The sequence below is a fragment of the Cervus canadensis genome, chromosome 28 (genome assembly GCF_019320065.1).
Source record: "Cervus canadensis isolate Bull #8, Minnesota chromosome 28, ASM1932006v1, whole genome shotgun sequence".
In the NCBI taxonomy this organism is placed as follows: domain Eukaryota; kingdom Metazoa; phylum Chordata; class Mammalia; order Artiodactyla; family Cervidae; genus Cervus; species Cervus canadensis.
The window spans coordinates 10,255,659-10,274,993 of NC_057413.1; the positions used below are offsets into that span (position 1 = coordinate 10,255,659).

Sequence of the window (19,335 nt, forward strand, 5' to 3'; positions counted from 1 at the left end):
AAGAACCAGGACCCCGCTTTGCTGTCATTTCTGACCCTGCAGCCACACGGACTGCAGCACGCCAGGCTTCCCTGTCCGTCACCACCTCCCGAAGTTACTTACTCGCTTAAGACCCCAAGTACCCAAGAAGCCCATAATCCTTCTATCTCTAAATTGAGCTATTAGAAAAATGAAGTCTTGAAGTAGGTGTGTGACTGTAAGGACTTCTCAGATGAGCAGATGTCCACAGGAGATCAGATGTCCACTGTAGGCAGATGTCCACAGGAGAGAACCTGTGAGGGTCTCAGGCTGTGGGAAGCAGCTCTTTAAACCTTGAGAGCCTTCTTGCTGTTTCCATGAAAAGAGTTAACTCAGTTGGCGCACCGTATTAGCCATCTCCAGGCACCTCTGTCTTCCCAGACTGGGCCCTGGTCCTGCCCCATCCCCTCTGGTCTGCAGTCTATCTTTGCTTCTGGAATTGCCAGAATGGTCCCTGGGTGGGCTGCTGCTGCTTTGGTTCCCCTGTCCTCCCAGCCTGCCCTTGTTTTGGTCACTGCTCTCTCAAGAGCTTACACTGGATCTGATACAACAGACCAGGGCAGCCACTCTTAAATGAAACCTTCGAGACCTGTTACTGTTTGTATTCTTTGAAAAACCACCCCCCACCACCCCATTCGCTATTCTACCAAGATCCATTGCCCTTTTTCTGCAGTGGTTTCTCTCCCTCTCTCACTTTTTTTTTGTGATTCATTCCCTTAAAAGGCCAGTGCAGATCCAGTTTCATTTCTTTTGACTAAACGGTAAATTCCTTGAAGCACCAACTCCCAATAACATTTCCCAAAGAGTGGGGCACGTGTTTGTGAGGTGCCTACGCTCTGGAATTGCTCACTTTAAAGAACTCCAGTACAGTGATGCGTTCCTGTTCCTGTTGTGGCTGCCGTACCGCTGTTTTTTAAACTTTGTCAAGAATATAAAACTTCAGTATTACCAGTTAATGACACAATTTGAGGACGGGGCGTGTGAAGGGAGATGCTCCTCTGGTCCCGTTACAGCCTGAGGGGTGGCCCTCCAGGACGGACCAGCGCCCTCTCGCAGGATGTGGTTCTCATCTCTGGAACTGGCTGTCAGTCAGTACTTGCTTGGGATTTTTTTTTTTTTTTTTTTTTAAGTTTATTCTGACTCTTGAACATTTGCTTCCTTTCTTTGAAGTAACACTCCTCTCCCCGTTCTTCCTTGTTTCCCCAGGATGACAGTGATGGGATTCCATGGTCAGAAGAAAGGGTGGTACGTAAAGTCCTTTATTTGTCTCTGAAGGAGTTCAAGAACGCCCAGAAGAGGCAGCATGGGGAAGGCATTCCTGGGAGCCTGAAGGCCGTGAGCGGTGAGTTGCCTGTTCTGTCGGGTTGGATGCCGTGCTGGCCCCGGCCTTGTTTCTGAGATGGATGCGCTTGCTTGGGGCGGCTCGTGCTTCTCAGGCCGGACCCCTAACGGCAGTTACCCTGGTTGGGTTTATGGATTCATTTTCATGCTCCTTTATGTGCTGCATAACATAATTGGCAAGGTGCCTTCATTTGTGTGTGCCCTGTAGACAAGACCAGGGCTGCGATCTGGTTTCTGCTATTTCCTGGGTTGTGTGTAGAGCTGGATATACAGGTTTTTCTGGGAACATCTGTCTTTCTATCCACGTAGGGAAGCAGAAGCAGCCTTGGATGACCTTGCTGACTGTGGCCCCTGTTTACAGAGGAGGCAGCCTGAGTCTGTGTGCCTGCTGCCTGCCTCGCTGTCTCTCTGGCTCCGAGCCTCCCAAGGTCCGGGCCGGTGCCTGCGCGGCGGCAGGTGGACGGCACAGGTGTTTGCTCTGCGTCCAGTGTTCTCCTCCTGGGTGCTTGTCAAGTGGATCCCTGAAGCCTGGCGGGAAACTTGCCCCTGTCTGAGTCTGATGTCTCTTTTTGACAGGGTTAGTGCGACTCAGATGGCATCAGCCAGTGAAGACCATTTCGGAACAAGCATTTGGTTACAGTTTATATTTTATCTCGAGGGTTGTGGCTGTGGCAGCAGCATTCCACAGCCTCTCTTGTTAATTTCTTGGATTAAACATGAATGAATTGACCTTATTCTGCTTGTATTTGTTTGAAATAAGGAGATGAGGAAGAGGAGAACCTATTATTCTTTTTGCGTCTTTGCTGTAATTGTGGAGTGGTAAAATCATGGCACATGGGAACCTGGCAGCTTGCCAGGCTGCTGAGTGACAGGTTGACAGGGCGTGGAGGTTTTTCCATCCTGCTTAGTTGTGAGGTGAGTTGTCTGGGAGCCTCTTGTTGGAACCAGTGCTTCCAGACAAGACCTGTTGGTGCACTCTTTCCGTAAGGCGATGGCAGGGTTTCCTGAGATGGCTTTCCTGAGTGCCCCCGGGTCTGCCCTGCCGCCACTCGTATTCTGTCAGTCTCTGCTGGTACTGTGTGACTGAAGGCCAAGCCAGTGTGATGGGGAAAGGCCCTTTTTGAATCTTGCGTGTGTGCGTAATTAAAATAATTTGAGTATTGTCTTGCCACAGTGTACTGCTCAGAGCCCTGTTTGGTCATGGGTCTCCTCCAGTGGAGTAACCCCACTCATTCCTTGACTGCCTGGAATAGAGTAAATGCTAAACTCCACATCATTTTAAAGAGCACTTGTGATCAGTCTTGCCGTCATTGCTTCACACTGAACATGCTGTTTTGCTCTTAAGTTTTGGGGGAGAGGATGATTGGGGTGGCATTTTATTGGAACTGGGGTCATAGTAGAGCGATGGCTACTGTGGCATTGGATTTCACTGCTGTGACAAGGCGTGCTCTCATCCTACTATTCAGGAGTGGTGATGCTTTGGTGCTTTTGGAATTTTTTAAGAAATAAAAATCAAACTAACTGGGAAAAATCAGCTTTTAGTACAGAAAGGTAGCCAGGTGTCAGGGATTGAATGGTGGTGAAATTAGGGTAAAAGAACAAAAACTACAATTACGCATTCAGGAAGAGACTAGCCCTGCCAGCTAGTCAACCAGTCGTAACTCTTGTTTTCATCAGCGTAGTCAGGGCTTAACGATAGTGAGGAAGGAATTTTAAGAAAAGCTGGCCTATACATCTCTATTGGGATCATTGAAAACTTAATTCTGTTACCACCTCCTTAAGAAATGTGGTTTTTGTCTTTTGTCTTGATAAGTTGCCTTTCACTCTGATAAAGCCTGACTTATCTTTTTTCTTTTTTTTTTTCCTTTTAAACACTCAGTTATCGAGGCTTCTGTCTTTCTGTTGTGAAGTTGCTGTGAGCATGCCCTTTTCTGGTTCGTGTTGCTGTTTGTGCAGGCTGCATTGCAGGGCCACCTTTTTGCTATTCCTCATACTGTTTCGATAGCAGTTCTAAGTAAACACATCACCCTGTTTTAGAACCTGTGTGTTTCAAGAATCATTTTCTTAAAGGCAGTTAGTATGTTAAACAAAATGTGCTTTCTTATTTAGGGACTGCTGGAAAGCATCAGTGTCCCAGATGGCGCTAGTTGTAAAGAACCTGCTTGCCAACGCAGGGGATGTAAAAGATGCTGGGTTCGATCCCTGGGTCGGGAAGATCCCCTGGAGAAGGACACAGCAACCCACTCCGTTGTTCTTGCCTGGGAAATCCCATGGACAGAGGAGCCTGGTGGGCTATAGTCCATAGGGTTGCAAAGAGTTGGACACGACTGAAGTGACTTTGCTTGCACGCACGGAAGCTAGACTTGTTACCATGGGAATAAGTCCTTCTCTGTAGGTCCCAGAGCCTCAGGGTGCTCTTTCTAAGGGGTGTGATGCAGAGGAAGCTGAAACAGCAGGCAGCCTCCAAGACTCTTTGGGAGTAATAAGGATTGTAAGCAGTGTTATCTCTGAATGTGTATACGTGTGTGCTTCTGTGTGCACGTCGTCAAGTGTTTGTCGCTCAGCTGTGTCCGACTCTTTGCCACCCCATGGACTGTACCTGTACCGGCCAGGCTCCTCTGTCTGTGGGTCTCCAGGCAGGAACACTGGGGTGGGTTGCCATGCCCTTGAGTGGGTGCTGTTGTAACTAGCATTCGTGTGCAGTGCAGTGACCTTATCTGGAGCCGGGCCTCACTACGCCTCACAGCACTCTCCGGGATTCCTCATCGTGGGCGGGTGAAGATGGGGTCATGTTGGGGGGAAAAAGTGGTTTTAAATAGTCATGCTTTTTCATTTTTCTTTTCTTTTTTTTTTTCTTTTATTGTCTCCCATCTTCTCAAGATTCCCTTTCAAAAGTTGAAATAGTTTAGTGTTAGCTGTGACAGAAAGTTATCTGGCGGCAGAGTTTGAAGCGGTCTAGTTTGGAGCCCTCGCTGGGAGGTGTGGTAGGGATGGGGCAGAGGGGAGAGCAGGTGCCTCATTTTGGGGGGTGGTGGGGGGCTTCTGTCCCTTGTGCTCCCTTTCTCATGCTTCATGGCATGGGGGTCATGGGTAGTGGGGTCCACCTCTGAGACCCATGGCATTTTGACCTGTAAGGGCAAGAAGACATTCTCGTGGGGGCTGTTTGAGAATTCTCTGTGGTTGTGACTCACTGATGGCACACAGTTCCTTATAATGCAGTAGCAGAATTGCAATTACAGCTCAAGCCATGTAACTTTGAATCCAGTACTGATTTTTGAATCCTGAATGGAGGAAAATGACACCTTATCCTTGCAAAAGTGGTATGAGAAAGATGGTGTTTTGTTTTACCCTTGTATTTAAGCAAAGATGTTTCAGAATTATTGGTCTTGCCAGAGTTTCCTGGGAAAATACAATTTTAAAACAATTATTTTGAGTTCACAGAATGGGCTTGACATAATTTTTATCTAATTGGGAAATGAATTGACATCACTGCCGTGAAATCATGGGCATGCCAGGATGATAAACAAGCAGCCCCCTGCCCTGGCCTCTTGTATGAGGAAGGTGGGGGGCTGGTGTCTGCTTAGAGGGTACACATAGCAGCTTGTCTGAGTGACTGGGCTCAGCTGTCCCACTTGGGCAGGTCCAGTAGGCAGGAAGCCCAGCAGACTAAGATAGCAGTTCAGCTCAGTCATGTCTGACTATCTGCAACCCCATGGCCTGCAGCACGCCAGGCTTCTGTTCATCACCGACTCCCGGAGCTTACTCAAACTCATGTCCATCGAGTCAGTGATGCCATCCAACCATCTCATCCTCTGTTGTCCGCTTCTCCTCTCGCCCTCAGTCTTTCCCAGCATCAGGGTCTTTTCCAGTGAATTGGTTCTTCGCATGAGGTGGCCAAAGTATTGGAGTTTCAGCTTCAGCATCAGTCCTTCCAATGAATATTCAGGACTGATTTCCTTTGGGATGGACTGGTTTGATCTTGCCGTCCAAGGGATTCTCAAGAGTCTTCCCTGACACCACAGTTCAAAAGCATCACTTCCCTGTAAGATAGTAGAGAGACTTCATATTTTATGTCATAAAATCTATGTTTGCCATCAGTCTTGCTTTTGTAGTCTATAAAGTGACAAGGGATGAATTTTTCTTTTTTCTTTTTTCGTCTTCTTGGAGGTGGTGAATGTGAGTCTGGGACAGCCCGGTGGGTTGTCTGTGTAGGAGTTGCACCTGAGGTTACAGCTTGTTGACTGTAGCCAGGCTGCTGGGGAGGCAGTGGTCAGATTTCTACTGGATGCGAGCCCTCTGTCTCCTCGGCGCTGGAGATGGTGCCACTTTTCCCGGTGGTAATAAATAGACAAAAGCTTCAGAGAGGCTGGCAGAGGCCTCAGCCTTGGCCACTCTTTGAGGGCCCTTGGCCCTCTGGGGCTGAAATTGGGGACATTTAAATAATAACATGCTACACACATAATGAGTACACATAATTACACAGTCAGGGAGGGGAGCTATTAGCTGTATTTGAATTTCATTTACTTTCTATAAATTTCATCTGAAATCCAGCAAACGCTCTGGCCAGCTAAAGCATCTTGACTAGATTTAAGGGAAACTGGGTCTTTTTTCTTAGAATCTGACAGTAGTTGTGATAGCTGGAACTTGTATTGCATGCTTGCTCTCTGCCAGTTGTTTATTGTTCTAGCATTTTACCTGTACTTTGCTCATTTAATCTTCAGTGCTCACCACTTTATAGACGTGGAGGGAACTGCATTGGGTGGGTCAGCAGTGTGCTTCCCGGACTAGTTGGAGGCAGAGCCCGGATTTAAACCCTGGGTTTCTGCATTGAGCTCCCCTGCTTATAATCACCACTGAAATAAATAGAAGTCATTTTGAGACCTCTAAAGATAGGATTCCAAAAATATGAAGTCGTAGGAGTACTTTTTTTCAAGTAGCATTTTTTTTCAAAGGAGATACTGTGAAGTCTTTCATGAGCAAGGAGAAGTCAGAAGAGGGGGCAGTTCAAGTATTTATTCACCTGAGGGTGGTTCTGGGCTTAATAGCACTTGTTAGTGAATTGATAGTGAGGAAAAAAAACTGCATTCCTCCTGGTCACCCTCCCTCCTTACATGCAGATACATTCATTATGACTTTGTGTTTCTTCACCTAGGGATAAAGATTTGTAACTTTAATATTGTTGTTGAACAAGCCAACTGGCAGAGGGCTGCCAGTCATGTCGAGGGTGTGGTGAGACAGGGGCGTTGGCCTTGCTTGTGACAGCCGCCCATTTGTAGCCGAGGACCAAAGCTAGAAGGGCAGATTGGGACCCTGTCTACAGCCGCGCCACCCTTACTTCTTTTTTAAAAGAATAGAGTTTTCATTAGACTTTGTTCAAAATCTCTGTGAGATTATTGATGTCTATGCAATGAGACATGGGCACAGCTCCTGCAAATTCACTGTTTACAGGATGAGATGAAAAAATGACTTGAGTCAAAATCAAAGCCAGGGCACCTTGTCTGATGAATGAAAGTTTCTTTCTGGGCACATTTAAAGTGCCGTGGTTGTACATCTACCTTCCCCTGTCCTGAAGCTCTCAGATCTTGCGCTTCTCAAGATAGTCCCTGTTTCAACAGGAAAAGCAATTTTCCCCTCCCCGGTGGTGGTGGTTTCGTTGTTCAGTCACGAAGTCGTGTCCGACTCTTTGTGACCCCATGGACTGCAGCATGCTAGGCTTCCCTGTCCTTCACTGTCTCCTGGAGTTTGCCCATTCATGTTCAGGTTCATGTCCATTGAGTTGATGATTCCATCCATCTCATCCTCAGTCTTCCCCTTCTCCTCCTGCCCTCAATCTTTCCTAGCATCAAGGTCTTTTCAAACGAGTCAGTTCTTCACGTCAGGTGACCAGGTTGGAGTTTCAGCTTCAGCATCAGAGCTTCCAATGAATATTCGGGGTTGATTTCCTTTGGGATTGACTGGTTTGATCTCCTTGCTGTCAAGGGACTCTGAAGAGTCTTCTCCAGCACCACAGTTTGAAAGTATCAATTCTTCGGCGCTTAGCTTTCTTTATGGTCCAACTCACACATCTGTACATGACTACTGGAAAAACCACAGCTTTGACTGCACGGATCCTTCTGCTTTTCCAGATGAACTTCTGTGGGCGGCAGTGCTCTTGGGCAGTGAGTTAAACTTTCTCCTAACAGTCCAGTGTCTGAGACGTTTCTCACCTGGGTCCCCTGATGGCACTCCTTGGAAATGAGAGCTGCGTGCGGCGAGGGCAGATAAACGTCTTGAAAACAGCCCACATTTATTCTTTGTTTAAAAACAAAGCTGCATCTGTCTTGGAAAATGGGACAGTTGAGAAGGCGTGATTTCTTTCTTGTAGGTGTTCTGTCATCAGCCTGTTCGTGACCCTGAGTGATGCAGATGGGATATTTCTGGATAGAGCTCCCATTTGATCAACACTTGATAGGGTTCTTAGTATATAGGAGGTATTGTGAGTAATAAAGTGAAACTGAAGTTGCTTATTTTGGAGGAGTCAGAATAGCTTATTTTATCTCGTCTAAGATGCATCACTGAGTGATGCATTATTATTTTATGAAAGAAAGGAAAAAATGCTTCCAGTTATAAGTGTAAGTCATCATAATTGTGAGGTGCTTTCAACAGAAAAATGTGTGAGACTTGGTATCAGTGAAGCACAGCAAAATACAACAAAATGCTTTAAAAAATCAGAGGTGCTTGTGACCAATTTGGTGTCAAGCTAGCAGGGAGGCAGGTGATGTAAAAGACCCAGTGTTGAGCTCCCGGGAAAAGCTTCTGTAAAGAAGTTGCATTCTGACGAACCTTAAAACTGAGGGCTGCGGGGCGGGACAGGGTAGAGGACCAGCCAATAGACTCAGCCAGGAGAGGAGGGTTGATGTTGATCCAGCAGGGCATGTGGCAGATTGCAGTGGCCGGCCTGCTTGACTGCTCTGGCCCCAAGGCAGCAGTGAGCCTGCCTGGCTGCAGTTAGGGATGGTGAGAACCGGAAGGGACTTCTGGAGGTATAGAGGTCAGCCGCCTCATTTTACAGAGGAGGAATTTTGAACCTTGCTGATGAGCTTAACTGGAAGGAATGGATCATGCTAAAGACTGATCGGAACCAGAAATCCAATTTAAATGATGGCGAGACACCAGGCTTCCCAGTAGGCAGGGCTGTGTGTGGAGAGAGGGAAGGATGGCGGTGCCTGTGGAGGTTGTGTCTGCTCCTCTTTCCTGTCGCTGGCGCGTGAGGCCCACTGCCTGTCGGCCTCCTCAGCCTGCCGCCTCTGGCAGTTCTGCAGGCACCATGCTCCTCCCATTAGCTCCCCGTCCTCTTGGCTTGGACCCGCTGGTAGGAGGAGGCGCACACCTCACAGGTGTCACCTCGGGTCGCAGGCATGTGATGTCTGAGTTGGAGAGAGTCCCGCGGTGTTTTCCTGCCTGTCCCTGTCCTTAGAGCAGCCACCTTTTGAGGGGTGTTGAAGGCCCGAGGATGGCAAACTGCTGTTCCCATCTGGGATGTTCTTTAAGGCTCCTCCTCCCGCTAAGAGTCTTTTTGGTCAGCGCCTCTGTCTGCGCACCAGAGGTCCCCTTTTCTCATCGCCCCAACGACAACACTCTGGAAAGGAGTCCTCCTTTCTTTGTCCTTTATTTACTTCTTTACTAGATCATTCCCATCAGTAGACAAAGCATGTTGCATTAATAGTTTTTCCCATTAAAAATAAATCCTCAGATAATCTTATCTCCTTCCCTTTATTCATTTCTGTTCATTCATTACTTTATAGAATTCCTCCAAAGAAAGTGTTCCAAGTCTCTTTCCCTCTGTTACTTACATTCATGTTAATATCTTCTCTCCCCTCATTCTCTTTTGAACCCTTAGAGTCAGGTCACTTAGCAAGGCTGATGCCCAAATCCAGTTATCAGCCAGTGTGACTTCAGCCACCCATTTGGCTGCGTTTGACATGATGCGTCTCACCTGAACTCTGATTGCCTGTTCACCTTCCAGACTTTGTCTCCTTGGTAGGTCTCGTGAGCTTGGGGTGCACCAAGCCAACTCTGTATATCCGTTCACTCTTACGGTGCTCCTGCCTTGCTAGTCAGTAAACACAAATTCCATTCTTCTAGTTGCTTTGATCAAAACCTTGGAGTTACCTGGTACTTCTCTCTTCTTTCCTCCAGATTTCACAAAACCTGTTCGTTCTAAGCTCACAGTATCTTCTGAAATTGATTTTGTACCACTGCCACCGGTCCACCGCCTCTGGTGTGGGCTGAGACTCCTAGAGCTCTCTCTGTGAAGCTCTTCTGCCTTTCCCCCTCTCTAGGCAGCAGCCAGTTCTCTGTAAGCAGGAATCCGCACGTGCCATGTCTTGCGATGTCCCCCATCTCTCAGTGTGGAAGGCAGACATCCTTACCCTGGACACCGGATGTGGTCCTCCAGCATCTTTCTGGTCCTGTCTGCCTGTCTCTCCCTCACCCCTATCTCAACCAGTCTAACCTTCCTGCTGCATTTAGTAGTGTACTCTCGCCCCAGAATTTTCTGCTTGCTGATGCTTCTATTTAGAATACCTATGTGACTTTAAGTACTTCTCGGTTCAGGGTCTTGGTTAAATATGCCCTTAACTGGAGATTTCCATAAGTATTATACAAAAATTGTGCCTTCACCTGTTGCCCTTTAGCTCCTCACCTTGTAATGTTTTTTCTGCATCGACTCTCTCCCCGCCTGGCATTGTATTTTTTATTACAAGCTCTCTCCCTATAGTAGATGGTGAGTTCCAGAAGGGAGCATCTTCATCCATGTTGACTGCTGCTGTGTGCACAACTCCTGGGTGCTGTGTAGAGCGTGTGCTCACCTACACACTGCCTGTGTCCCCGCCCCCTGCCCTTCACCCCTCAGCCCCACTGTGGACATGCTCCTCTCTGTTCAGGGGTCTCCAGTTCTCCAGACTTCATTTCTGAAATGGCATGGACCTTGACCTCTAACCCCCTTGTGCCAGATCACAAGCCATGTCGTTTCCTGTTACCAAAACGCACGTTTATTCATAACTGTGATGTGTTTATCAGTCTCATCATCATAATTCTTGGAATCAGGTCACCTCTTTACCCTTTCTTTCTGAACCACAGTTGTTGAATGCTTGCCTAGGTACAAGATACATTGATTGGGAATTTTAAGTTAAAATTGGGCTTTCTTAGGAAATAAGTTACTGCTTTTAATTTTCCTAACTGTTTTACTATCATAACTTTGTGGGTTTGTTTAGTGGGCCTCATGGAAAGCAACATGTGCAAAGCTATGTAGCTGAGAATGGTCAAGTCAGGATCTGAACTCAGGACTCCTGAATCCAGATCTTGCCCCCACCTTTAAAAAAAAAAAAAAAAATCTGAGGCAGTCTTTACACTCTGTGAAATCACCTCTCTTAGGTGTACAGTTCAGTGAGTTGCCAAATGTACATACACCCATGTGTTCAGTGCTCCATTGTTGATCCAGGACTTTTCCAGTCACCCCAGAGAATGGCCCTTCCAGTTCACTTGACTCCTTTAGAGTGTACACATTTGGCGATTTGTCAGCCTGTCTCTGTTTTTAGAAGCTTTCATAAAAGCTTCATAAAGATATGAGTTTGTGACCTTTACCCTGGACAGTGTCTGTGGAGACTTGAAGGTGCCTCAAAGCCAGAGGCACATGTGTGTCCAGTGAGCAGCTCTTGGAGGTCTTGAGCTTGAATAGGGACTCCATGGTTGGACTGGCTCACAGCTGACACTTACCATCTCATGGTGGTACTCGTCGAGTCAGATTCTCCACCCTAAACCGGCATTACAGTTTTTGTCTGAGCTGCTATGCATGCCCAGACCAAGTGGGCTTTGAGATGCTTCCTTCTCGTCGTCTTCCATGTCACCTTTCTCTTGGGGCACCCCCACTGGCCCCCTTTGTGGCACCGTTCTTAGTCTGAGTATTAAGAATACTCAGCCTTGATAGTAATAGTTCAAAACATTCTGGAACTTGCATTCAAGACCTGGCTTTTCCCCAAAAGCAAGCTAAAGGGGCGTGTGTAAGTCGTGTTCCTTCCTTGCTAATACAGTGTGTTTTCAGTTAGATTTCTTGTGAGTACCCCATGATCTGCCTGGTGGCCTTGAGGATGCAGAAACATACAGCAGCAGCATGGTGAGATGGCTAATTTATGACTGTTTTCGTGCGGCTCTGGTGTAAGTCTGTGTATTAGTCATCTTGTGCTGCCTGAAGAAAATATCACAGACTGGGTGGCTTTAAGAAACAGAACTTTAATTCTTAAGGTTCTGGAGGCTGGAAGTCCAAGATCCAGCGTTCCAATCGCTTCAGTTCTTGATGAGGCCTTGCTGCCTGGCTGAGAGAGTGCTTTGGTTTCTTCTCTTCCCCATTTTATAGGGACGTCACAGCCCAGTCAGATTAGGGCCCCACCCTTATAACCTTGTTTAACCTCTGTCACCTCTTTACAAGCTCAGTCTTCAGATGTAGTCACATTGGGTGTTAGGGTTTCAATAGGAATGTAGGGGGGAATCACATTAGTTTTGTAACAGCACCCTATTCGGTAGGGATTTGTGATGGTGACAGTTCTTTAATTGTAGATTAAGTTAATTTCCATGTTAATCTGCACCATCTTTCTCTTTGTGAGACTGTAACAATTTCCTGGCAAGGCAGGAAACTCTGAGGGCTGCTTGACCTCAGAAGACACTGCTCCTCTCAGTTGGGTGGAATTCTTGGACATTTACTTACTGAGTGGTTGCTCCTGTGAGACCACTTGCATTGGTCCAAGTCCTTTACTTCACTGGGGATTGAAACATGGTTCACCTGCGCCAGGCGCTGCCTTCCAAGGCCAGAGGCCCTTACGGAGGGCAAGCACAGTGTTCTTTCCAGTTATGTTAAGTTCTCAGCAAGTATAGAGAGGAGGGCCCTGTGGGGTTGCCACATAGGGCTGCCCTCAGCCAGAGGACATGTGCTCGTGTGAGCAGCTTTCCTGTGTCCATTCTTGTCAGTCAGTGATAGCACCTACCTCTTACTGCTTGGAGAAAGGCCGTGTGTGTTTCCTAAATCTTACGCGTTCCATGATTCGAATTCCATGATACGTGTGTGTATGTATGAAGTTTATAATTGCTATCAGATCGACCACAGTGGACTCTTGCAGTTTTGCTTTGCTTGTGAATTTCTTAGATCCCGTTTCCCCCAGATTTAGAGGACCTTTTAACTTGGTTTTTGAAAATAACCTATTATTACTTGAGCCACATAAAATGTTTAGAGTCCTGTCCAGCATATATTTAAAGCCAGGAGAGTGATAACTGGATATGCTTTGAGGGAAATTACCCTACAGGCCACAAATCCCTCAATTTAGAATTTGTTACTTAATCTCACCTGCTGCCAAATCTCATATATCCTTCTGGCTTTCTCCATGGTCTTTAAGGTCCTTCTGCAGAGTCCCAGATTTAGCTTCCTCATGATTTCTTTCCAGAAAACTATAAAACCGTGCAGGTTTCTTGTTCAGGAGGTTTGGGGACAATGAGGGAAACAGGAACTGTTCTGTAACCTTCGTCCTGCCTCTGCAGGCGACACGTCAGCAGCGTCAGCTCGGCCTGTCAGCCAGGCTGTCCCTGTCTTGTGCCAAGGAGAATTTTAGGGCTCCTCGTGCCGGACCTCCTGGGACCTGGGTCCCCCCTCTCTGCACCATGCCCTGACCTGTCACTGGTGCCCTTGGCTCAGTCACTCCCTGGAGGTAACAAGTCAGCTCCTTGGGGACAGGGACGGGGCCTCTCCCAGCTGCCCTGCCCTGCCCTTGTCTGCTGGGTTATTTCTTAACCAGGTCTGCTCCTCCCTTTGGCAGGTAGGTGGGCATCCTGGTCACACTTGGCACCTGGTCTTGATGACAGGGGATGCCATCTGGGCTTGAGACTCCAGGCCAGCTTGTGGGGTGTCTGAAGTGGCAACTTCCTTCCCGTTTTCCAGGGCTCTGCCTTCTGATGCGTGAAGGCAGCCCAAGGTCTCCACGTTGGAAACGCTGAACTATTGTTTCTGACACTCTCCTCCTTTCCCAAAGGATTGGGTGTTTGTGAAGGGACTCACTGAATCCAATTTGCTTCCTATCTTCTAGAGGGCTGAGGAATCCTCTTCAGACATCATCTGGGTGGGTGACATGCCAGTGGACATATTCCAGAATATTCCATCTTGGCATGTAGGGGGGCCTGCTGGTTTCTAGCAGAATCTGCGCTGCAGATTGCCCAGCCTGTACCCTAGTGGCTTTCCCTGTCTCACTCAGTCCTTGACCTGACTGCAGACAACCCAGGCTGTTTGAAAAGGGCCTTTCCAGTCGACTGGGTTGGAAAGTGCTGCAGTTGTAAAGGGTGAGCTGGAAGCTTCTCAGCTGGCACTTTCTGAATTCCTCAGAGGAAAATACTGGCACACACTCCACTCTCTGCCTGAACCCTCCTTATAAATTGAGAAGCCAAGAGTTAGGAAGCACAGGGCCAGGTCGAAGTGTGTATGTGTTTGGGGGGAGGGGGAGGTACCATGTTGTCATCCAAGCTGAGAGAGCCGGCTGGTTCTTGATAACAGTCCCGTATACTTCCTCCTTCTCCCCATATTTTGATGTTAATTTTCCTGCCACTGAAAATAGAAGTGTCTAGTGAATGCAATTTACAGTGTTTCTATTTTTCTTTTCTGGAGAGCCTTTTCTGCCGAAGATGCAAGTAGCGTTTTTGCTTTGTTTTTTCCTTCTCTTTTACAATTTAAATAAGAAGGAAGGTGGTAGGCTACATTATTCAACAAGTGTTACACCTTTTAAGGAAAGTTTCCTTTTTTTCATTTTTGGCTTTTTTTCCTGTGGTTTCAGGGGACAAGGTGCTGAGATAAGAGGCAGGAGCTCGCCATTGATTTATTAGCCTGTTTGTTACCATCTGTCTGCCTCGCACTTCAGTCTGTTGATGGAAAGCCCGATGTGAACGTGCCATGGGGCTGGAGAGATTTCCATCTTCCCAAGTTCTCTGTCTGACTGCAGAGCCTGTGTAATCACTTCTAGCCAGGCCCCCGCAGGAGCCTGTGATGTGGCGAGTAACACTAGGGAGAGCGTTGGCTTTGGTTTCTTTATCCAGCCTTGGACATTCCTACCGCTGCAGACGAAGGTCCTGCAAGGACACTGTCTCCAGCCCTGTCCACGGGGTCAGCCAACACACACTCCTCCCTCCTGGGGTCTCCCCTTTATGGAAGAATTCCAAGGGAATAGGTTAAGATTGCCATCAAGTGGCTACTCTTGGTAGTGATGGGAGGCTGCACCGGCCACCGCCACTGGCTGACTTGTCAGACAGTCTCCTCCGATTGAGCCCCTTTGTGAAGCAGATGCACCTTTCTGGCTGAGGAGCTGACTGGTTTTCCTGGCGGTGGGGCAGGGTGAGCTCGGCGCATGTGCAGCTGCTGCGCCCCCGACGAGACTCACACGTCAGCGTCCCAGGAGACGCCGAGGCTGGGGCAGGCCCTGGTCTCAGCTCAGGGCCCTGGGGCTTCGAATGCACACACTCCAGAGACTTCCTGGAGAGAACTGTTGGGCATTCATTCTCCCACCAGTCCCGGGCCAAAGGCCACAGCCCTCCAGCTTTTCTCGTGGAAATTGGCAGAAGAGGACCATGCTGTCATCTGTAGACGGATGGCTCACAGTCCCAGCAAGGGTGAGAAGAACTAACAAACCTGATTCGGTCATTCTTTTTTGGCTCCTGCTCGGTTGTTTCCCTGCTCTCTTAAGTGGAGGAATAATTTTTTTCTCAGAGGCAATATTCTCAGGCGTAATAGGATGATTTATTTAAAGTCCTTAGTCCCTGGCAGGAAGGAAGCATTCAAAGGGCAGTTGTTATTGAGGTTCTAGATGTACATTACCTAACCACTTCTCATAAAAGCTGTAGCTGGGCCATAAAACAGCACACTTAAGGGACTGTGTTCAAATCGGCTTGCTTTGTTCCCTGGGTGCCAGCATCCTGTAATTAGACCTCTCCCTGGAACTTGGAGAGGAGAAACCCTGACCAAGCTTGAAGGAAGTGATCCCTGTTTAGTTTTCCCCAGCAGGCCATTCCTCACTGGTGGGAAATCTGTGTGTGTGTGCTCAGCCGTGTCTGACTCTCTGTGACCCCATGGACTGGAGCCCACCAAACTCCTCTGTCCATGGGATTTTCCAGGCAAGCATACTGGAGGGGGTTGCCCTTTCCTTCTCCAGGGGATCTTCTCCGACGCTGGGATCGAACCCGCATCTCCTGCTTTGGTTGGTAGATTCTTCACCAGTGAGTCACCTGGGAACCCCATTGGGAAGCCTGCCCAGTAGGAAGAGTGAGAGTTTATATGGGCGGGAATGCCCGTACCTGGGCCCAGAACACTGGATTCTGGAGTCTCTGAGGAGCCTGAGAGGGCGGTTTCTGAGCTGGCCCTTGATAGGCAGAAGAGTGTCGATCTGCGCCAGCTGCGTTGAGGCAGGCGGAGGGAAAATGACTGGAGTGTTCCAGGATGGCGGCTAAACTTAGGGCAGAGTCAAGGAAGAAAACTCTCAGGGCTCTGTATTTTCAGCAGCCTTTTAGAAGTGATAGAGGTTATGTTACACTGCAGTCTGTCAAATTAGCCCCAAATGCTTGGATTCTGGCCATTGAAAGCAGTATTGGATGCGGCAGAAAGTTGATTGGTTGTAACATGCACTGTCATGGTCCTGTCGTTCTGGTCCTACCAGGAACTGGGTATCACTGTGAGCAGTCATCCTTTCGCTGGTTTCCTCCTTCAGTAAAAGAAAACCCTTGCCACCCCTTGTCTGTCTCGGTTCTGTTTCAGCGATGGGTGATGACAAGATGTGTTTGTGGCAGGCTCATGTTCTTCCAGCTCACTCGATGCCCTGTGCTGTTGGGTCATGAGACATTTGGAGGTCTTTGCAGAATTTGGGAGGGGTGAGGATTGCAGACAATAATGTGGAGGAAACGTGCTGGTGGGTGAGGTGTGCGTCCTTCCCCACCCACGCCTCTCCCGGCCCTCAAGAATGCAGGGTGATGGTTTCTCTCTGGAGGTCTCCTGTGTGTGTAGAACTGAGGCGGGGAGCCCAGAGTCCCCTGTGGGTTCACACCTCTCAGTGCCTGGAGCCTGGAGGGTAGCAAGATTCGAGTCTAACTCAGAACCGTTTCATGTGACACTTTGTTCGTGAGTCTTAGTTGATGCTTACTGACCTTTCACCCTCAAGCTACAACAGGATCTCCTAAAACCATTTGTGATGAAAAAACAATCCCACTTTGGTGTAATTGCTTCGCACAGAGAAAGTTTTTCTACAGTTCTTAGTTTTCTGAATAAGCTTGTGGCTTTTGAATAGTTCCAACCTCGGCTTTCCCTTCTCCCCTCCTGCAAGAGCCCTCTGTGCTGCCTGGGAGGGGTTTGTTGGCTCCTGCTCTGTCTGCCCCTCTCCTTCTGGAGGCCCGAAAAGGAGTCCCGTCTGTCTGTCCTGTCCTGGTTGTGCTGGGCCTGTGTACTGTGCTCCTAGTAGAGAACAGCGCAGAGACCCAGGGGCTGCTGCTGTGTCCTGAGACTAAATGCATGGAAGTTCTATAGATCAGCACGAGCCAGGGGAGCTCTCTGTGATGATGGAGATGTTTCATGTCTGCATGGCAGCCACTAGCCAGTTGTGACTCGAGTCCTTGAGACCTAGCCCCAGCTGGTCTGGCTAGTTTTAGTTAATTTTAAAAGCCACGTGTGTGTGGGTGTGTGTGTGTGTTTATTTTTTTTAATAGTCGCTTGTGACCAGAGTCTACAAATTAAACCATGCACGTAGAGAGGAGAGAGGGCGAGCACAGTAGTGAATTTCTCCTATCTTCCTGCTCTTGTTTTTTTTGGCTGGAAGTCTTTTTACATACCCGGTGTCATCAATTTCAGAAACACTGCCAGCAAAGTGAAATGACAGTAATATTTGTTTCAGATGCCTCTTAGTGTTTTGGGCAGCTTCAGAAGACCCTTGCCCATAGTATTAATGTCACAAAATTCGTATTGTCCCTGACTTCAGTACAGCAGTCTGTCACTGGCTCCAAAAGCCCTCTCGTTCGCATGTGCCTCTTATGCAGGGTTTCTGTTAGCATCGCATAAGTAATGTTTAAAATAGCTCCTTTTTTCAGTAATAACTTCTTTCGTGGTTGGGTGTACTGCGTCTATGATGGCAGCACTCCTATCTTTCTTGTGATACCAGTTAAATAACTTTTAAGATTTCCTTTTGCTTTTGTGTTTAAAACAAATTGATTTTAACTGGAAAATTTGGAAATTTCAGAAAATTATGAAGATTACCTCTGGGGAGAATACTGCTTTTTGTTACTAGTTTGTTTTATGTTTCTCTGGTCTGCTTTCTGGACATTTATAAACACAATTTGTTTAACATTGTTTTAAGTATGCAGTGGAATCTCTACAGTTTAAGTTATATTTTCTTTCCTCATGTTCCTAAGTGTTTGAAAATGTGACTTTTAAAAATTTTGTGTAATATTTAATACAGTTGTGTTCCATATTGAGCATTATTAGTCTTTAGTATGATACATGATACCTTTAGGGAAAATGCCATGAAGAATATAACAAAACTGTTAATAGTGATTGATGTAATTTCATGTTATAAAAAAGAGAAGGATTACAGTTGTGGTTTTTACTTAAAATTGTTAAGTCACAAACCGAGTTTATCAAAATTAGAGTATAAAAAATAAATACTTTGAGGAATACACAGAACAACTTTACAGGTGTAGAGTAAATAAATTATTGTCTCCATTTCTTTTGAAAAATCATTAAAGGGCTAAATATGTGTAAAACATAATGTGAAGGTTAATGTTAAATTTATGAAAGCTGTAATTTAATTTCACCTGAAAACTTGAAGTTAATTCTCAAGAATTCTTGAATTTTGATTCATGAAGGCCGGCAAATCAAGTGAATTATAAATTTCACAAGGCATTCCTGGCAAAATACTTTTTAAACACAGAGAGATAAGTATTTGACATATTTTCCTCTCTAGGAAGAAAAGCGGAGGGTTGCCTTTGAAAGCTTGGTAAGTTGTAGAATGAGGCCCCCTGAGGTAATAAGAGTGTCTCAGGCTTATAAAGACCTTGAGATGGCCTCAAAAGAAGCACCTTATGTTTTCGACAGGATTCGTTAGTCCTGAGCCACTTCCCTAGGCTTATGCTAGATTTTGAGGGTTATTACGATGAGCAAGACTAAATCCTCTTGGTCAGGACCCTGACAGTCAGGTATGACATTGAATAGCACCTGTAGAGCACTAAAGGCTGAGCAGGAGGGGCTGCAGGCACTTCCCGGGCAGACAGAGAGACTACCACAGGAGGAGGAACGGCATGTGCAAAGGCCCTGAGGGTTGAGAGTGCAGGGAATGATGAGAACATGTCATTTGCCATGCGTGACCTCCCTCCGGCTCCCCTCCAGGCCAGCTACTCCAGCGCCTTCATGGACTATCATGGGTTGTCCATGTTGCCAGGTTTGAAAACCAAAGCACTGATAGCCGGTCTGTCTATTGCATGGCTCAGAAAGCTGATACAGGAAAACTCTTTGTTTCTTAAAAAAAAAAAAAAAAAAAAAGAATTTAAACCAGTAAAAGAAGCAACAAAATAATAAAGACGAACTACATTGAAATCCTTGCATAAAAATTCTTTCTTCTGTTTAATTTCTTAGTACTACTTCCTAGAAGTGAAATCGCTAATATAAAAATTGTCATCCACTTATCAGTATGTTACCGTGCTTCAGTGTGTGAGACTGTAGGCTTTGTCAGTAGCTTTGAAAAGGTGATCAGTTGCTCTTTAGTTGTGACCTGCCTCTGTTCTTGGTTTCAGTGCTTTTCAAACAGCGCTGTTACTCTCTATTCTTCAGTAGGTAAAGTGGCCATGTTGTGATTCTCATTGAATTCTACTTAATACTATTATGATTAATTTTCAAAATCATGGTTTTGATAATCTTTAACGTTGCATCATTTCTCTGTC

At 46.9% G+C, this 19,335-nt stretch overlaps 1 protein-coding gene across 6 annotated transcripts in view; it reads left to right on the forward strand.

Moving 5' to 3' along the window:
- JARID2 (jumonji and AT-rich interaction domain containing 2) overlaps window positions 1-19,335 on the forward strand; it is a 230,987-nt gene that overhangs the window by 104,271 nt on the left and 107,381 nt on the right. For all 6 annotated transcript variants that reach the window (XM_043450144.1, XM_043450143.1, XM_043450142.1 and 3 more), the window contains one exon: window positions 1,225-1,360. In XM_043450144.1, the coding sequence (XP_043306079.1) occupies window positions 1,225-1,360 (136 nt within the window). Of the gene's footprint in view, window positions 1-1,224; window positions 1,361-19,335 lie in introns of those variants that run through there.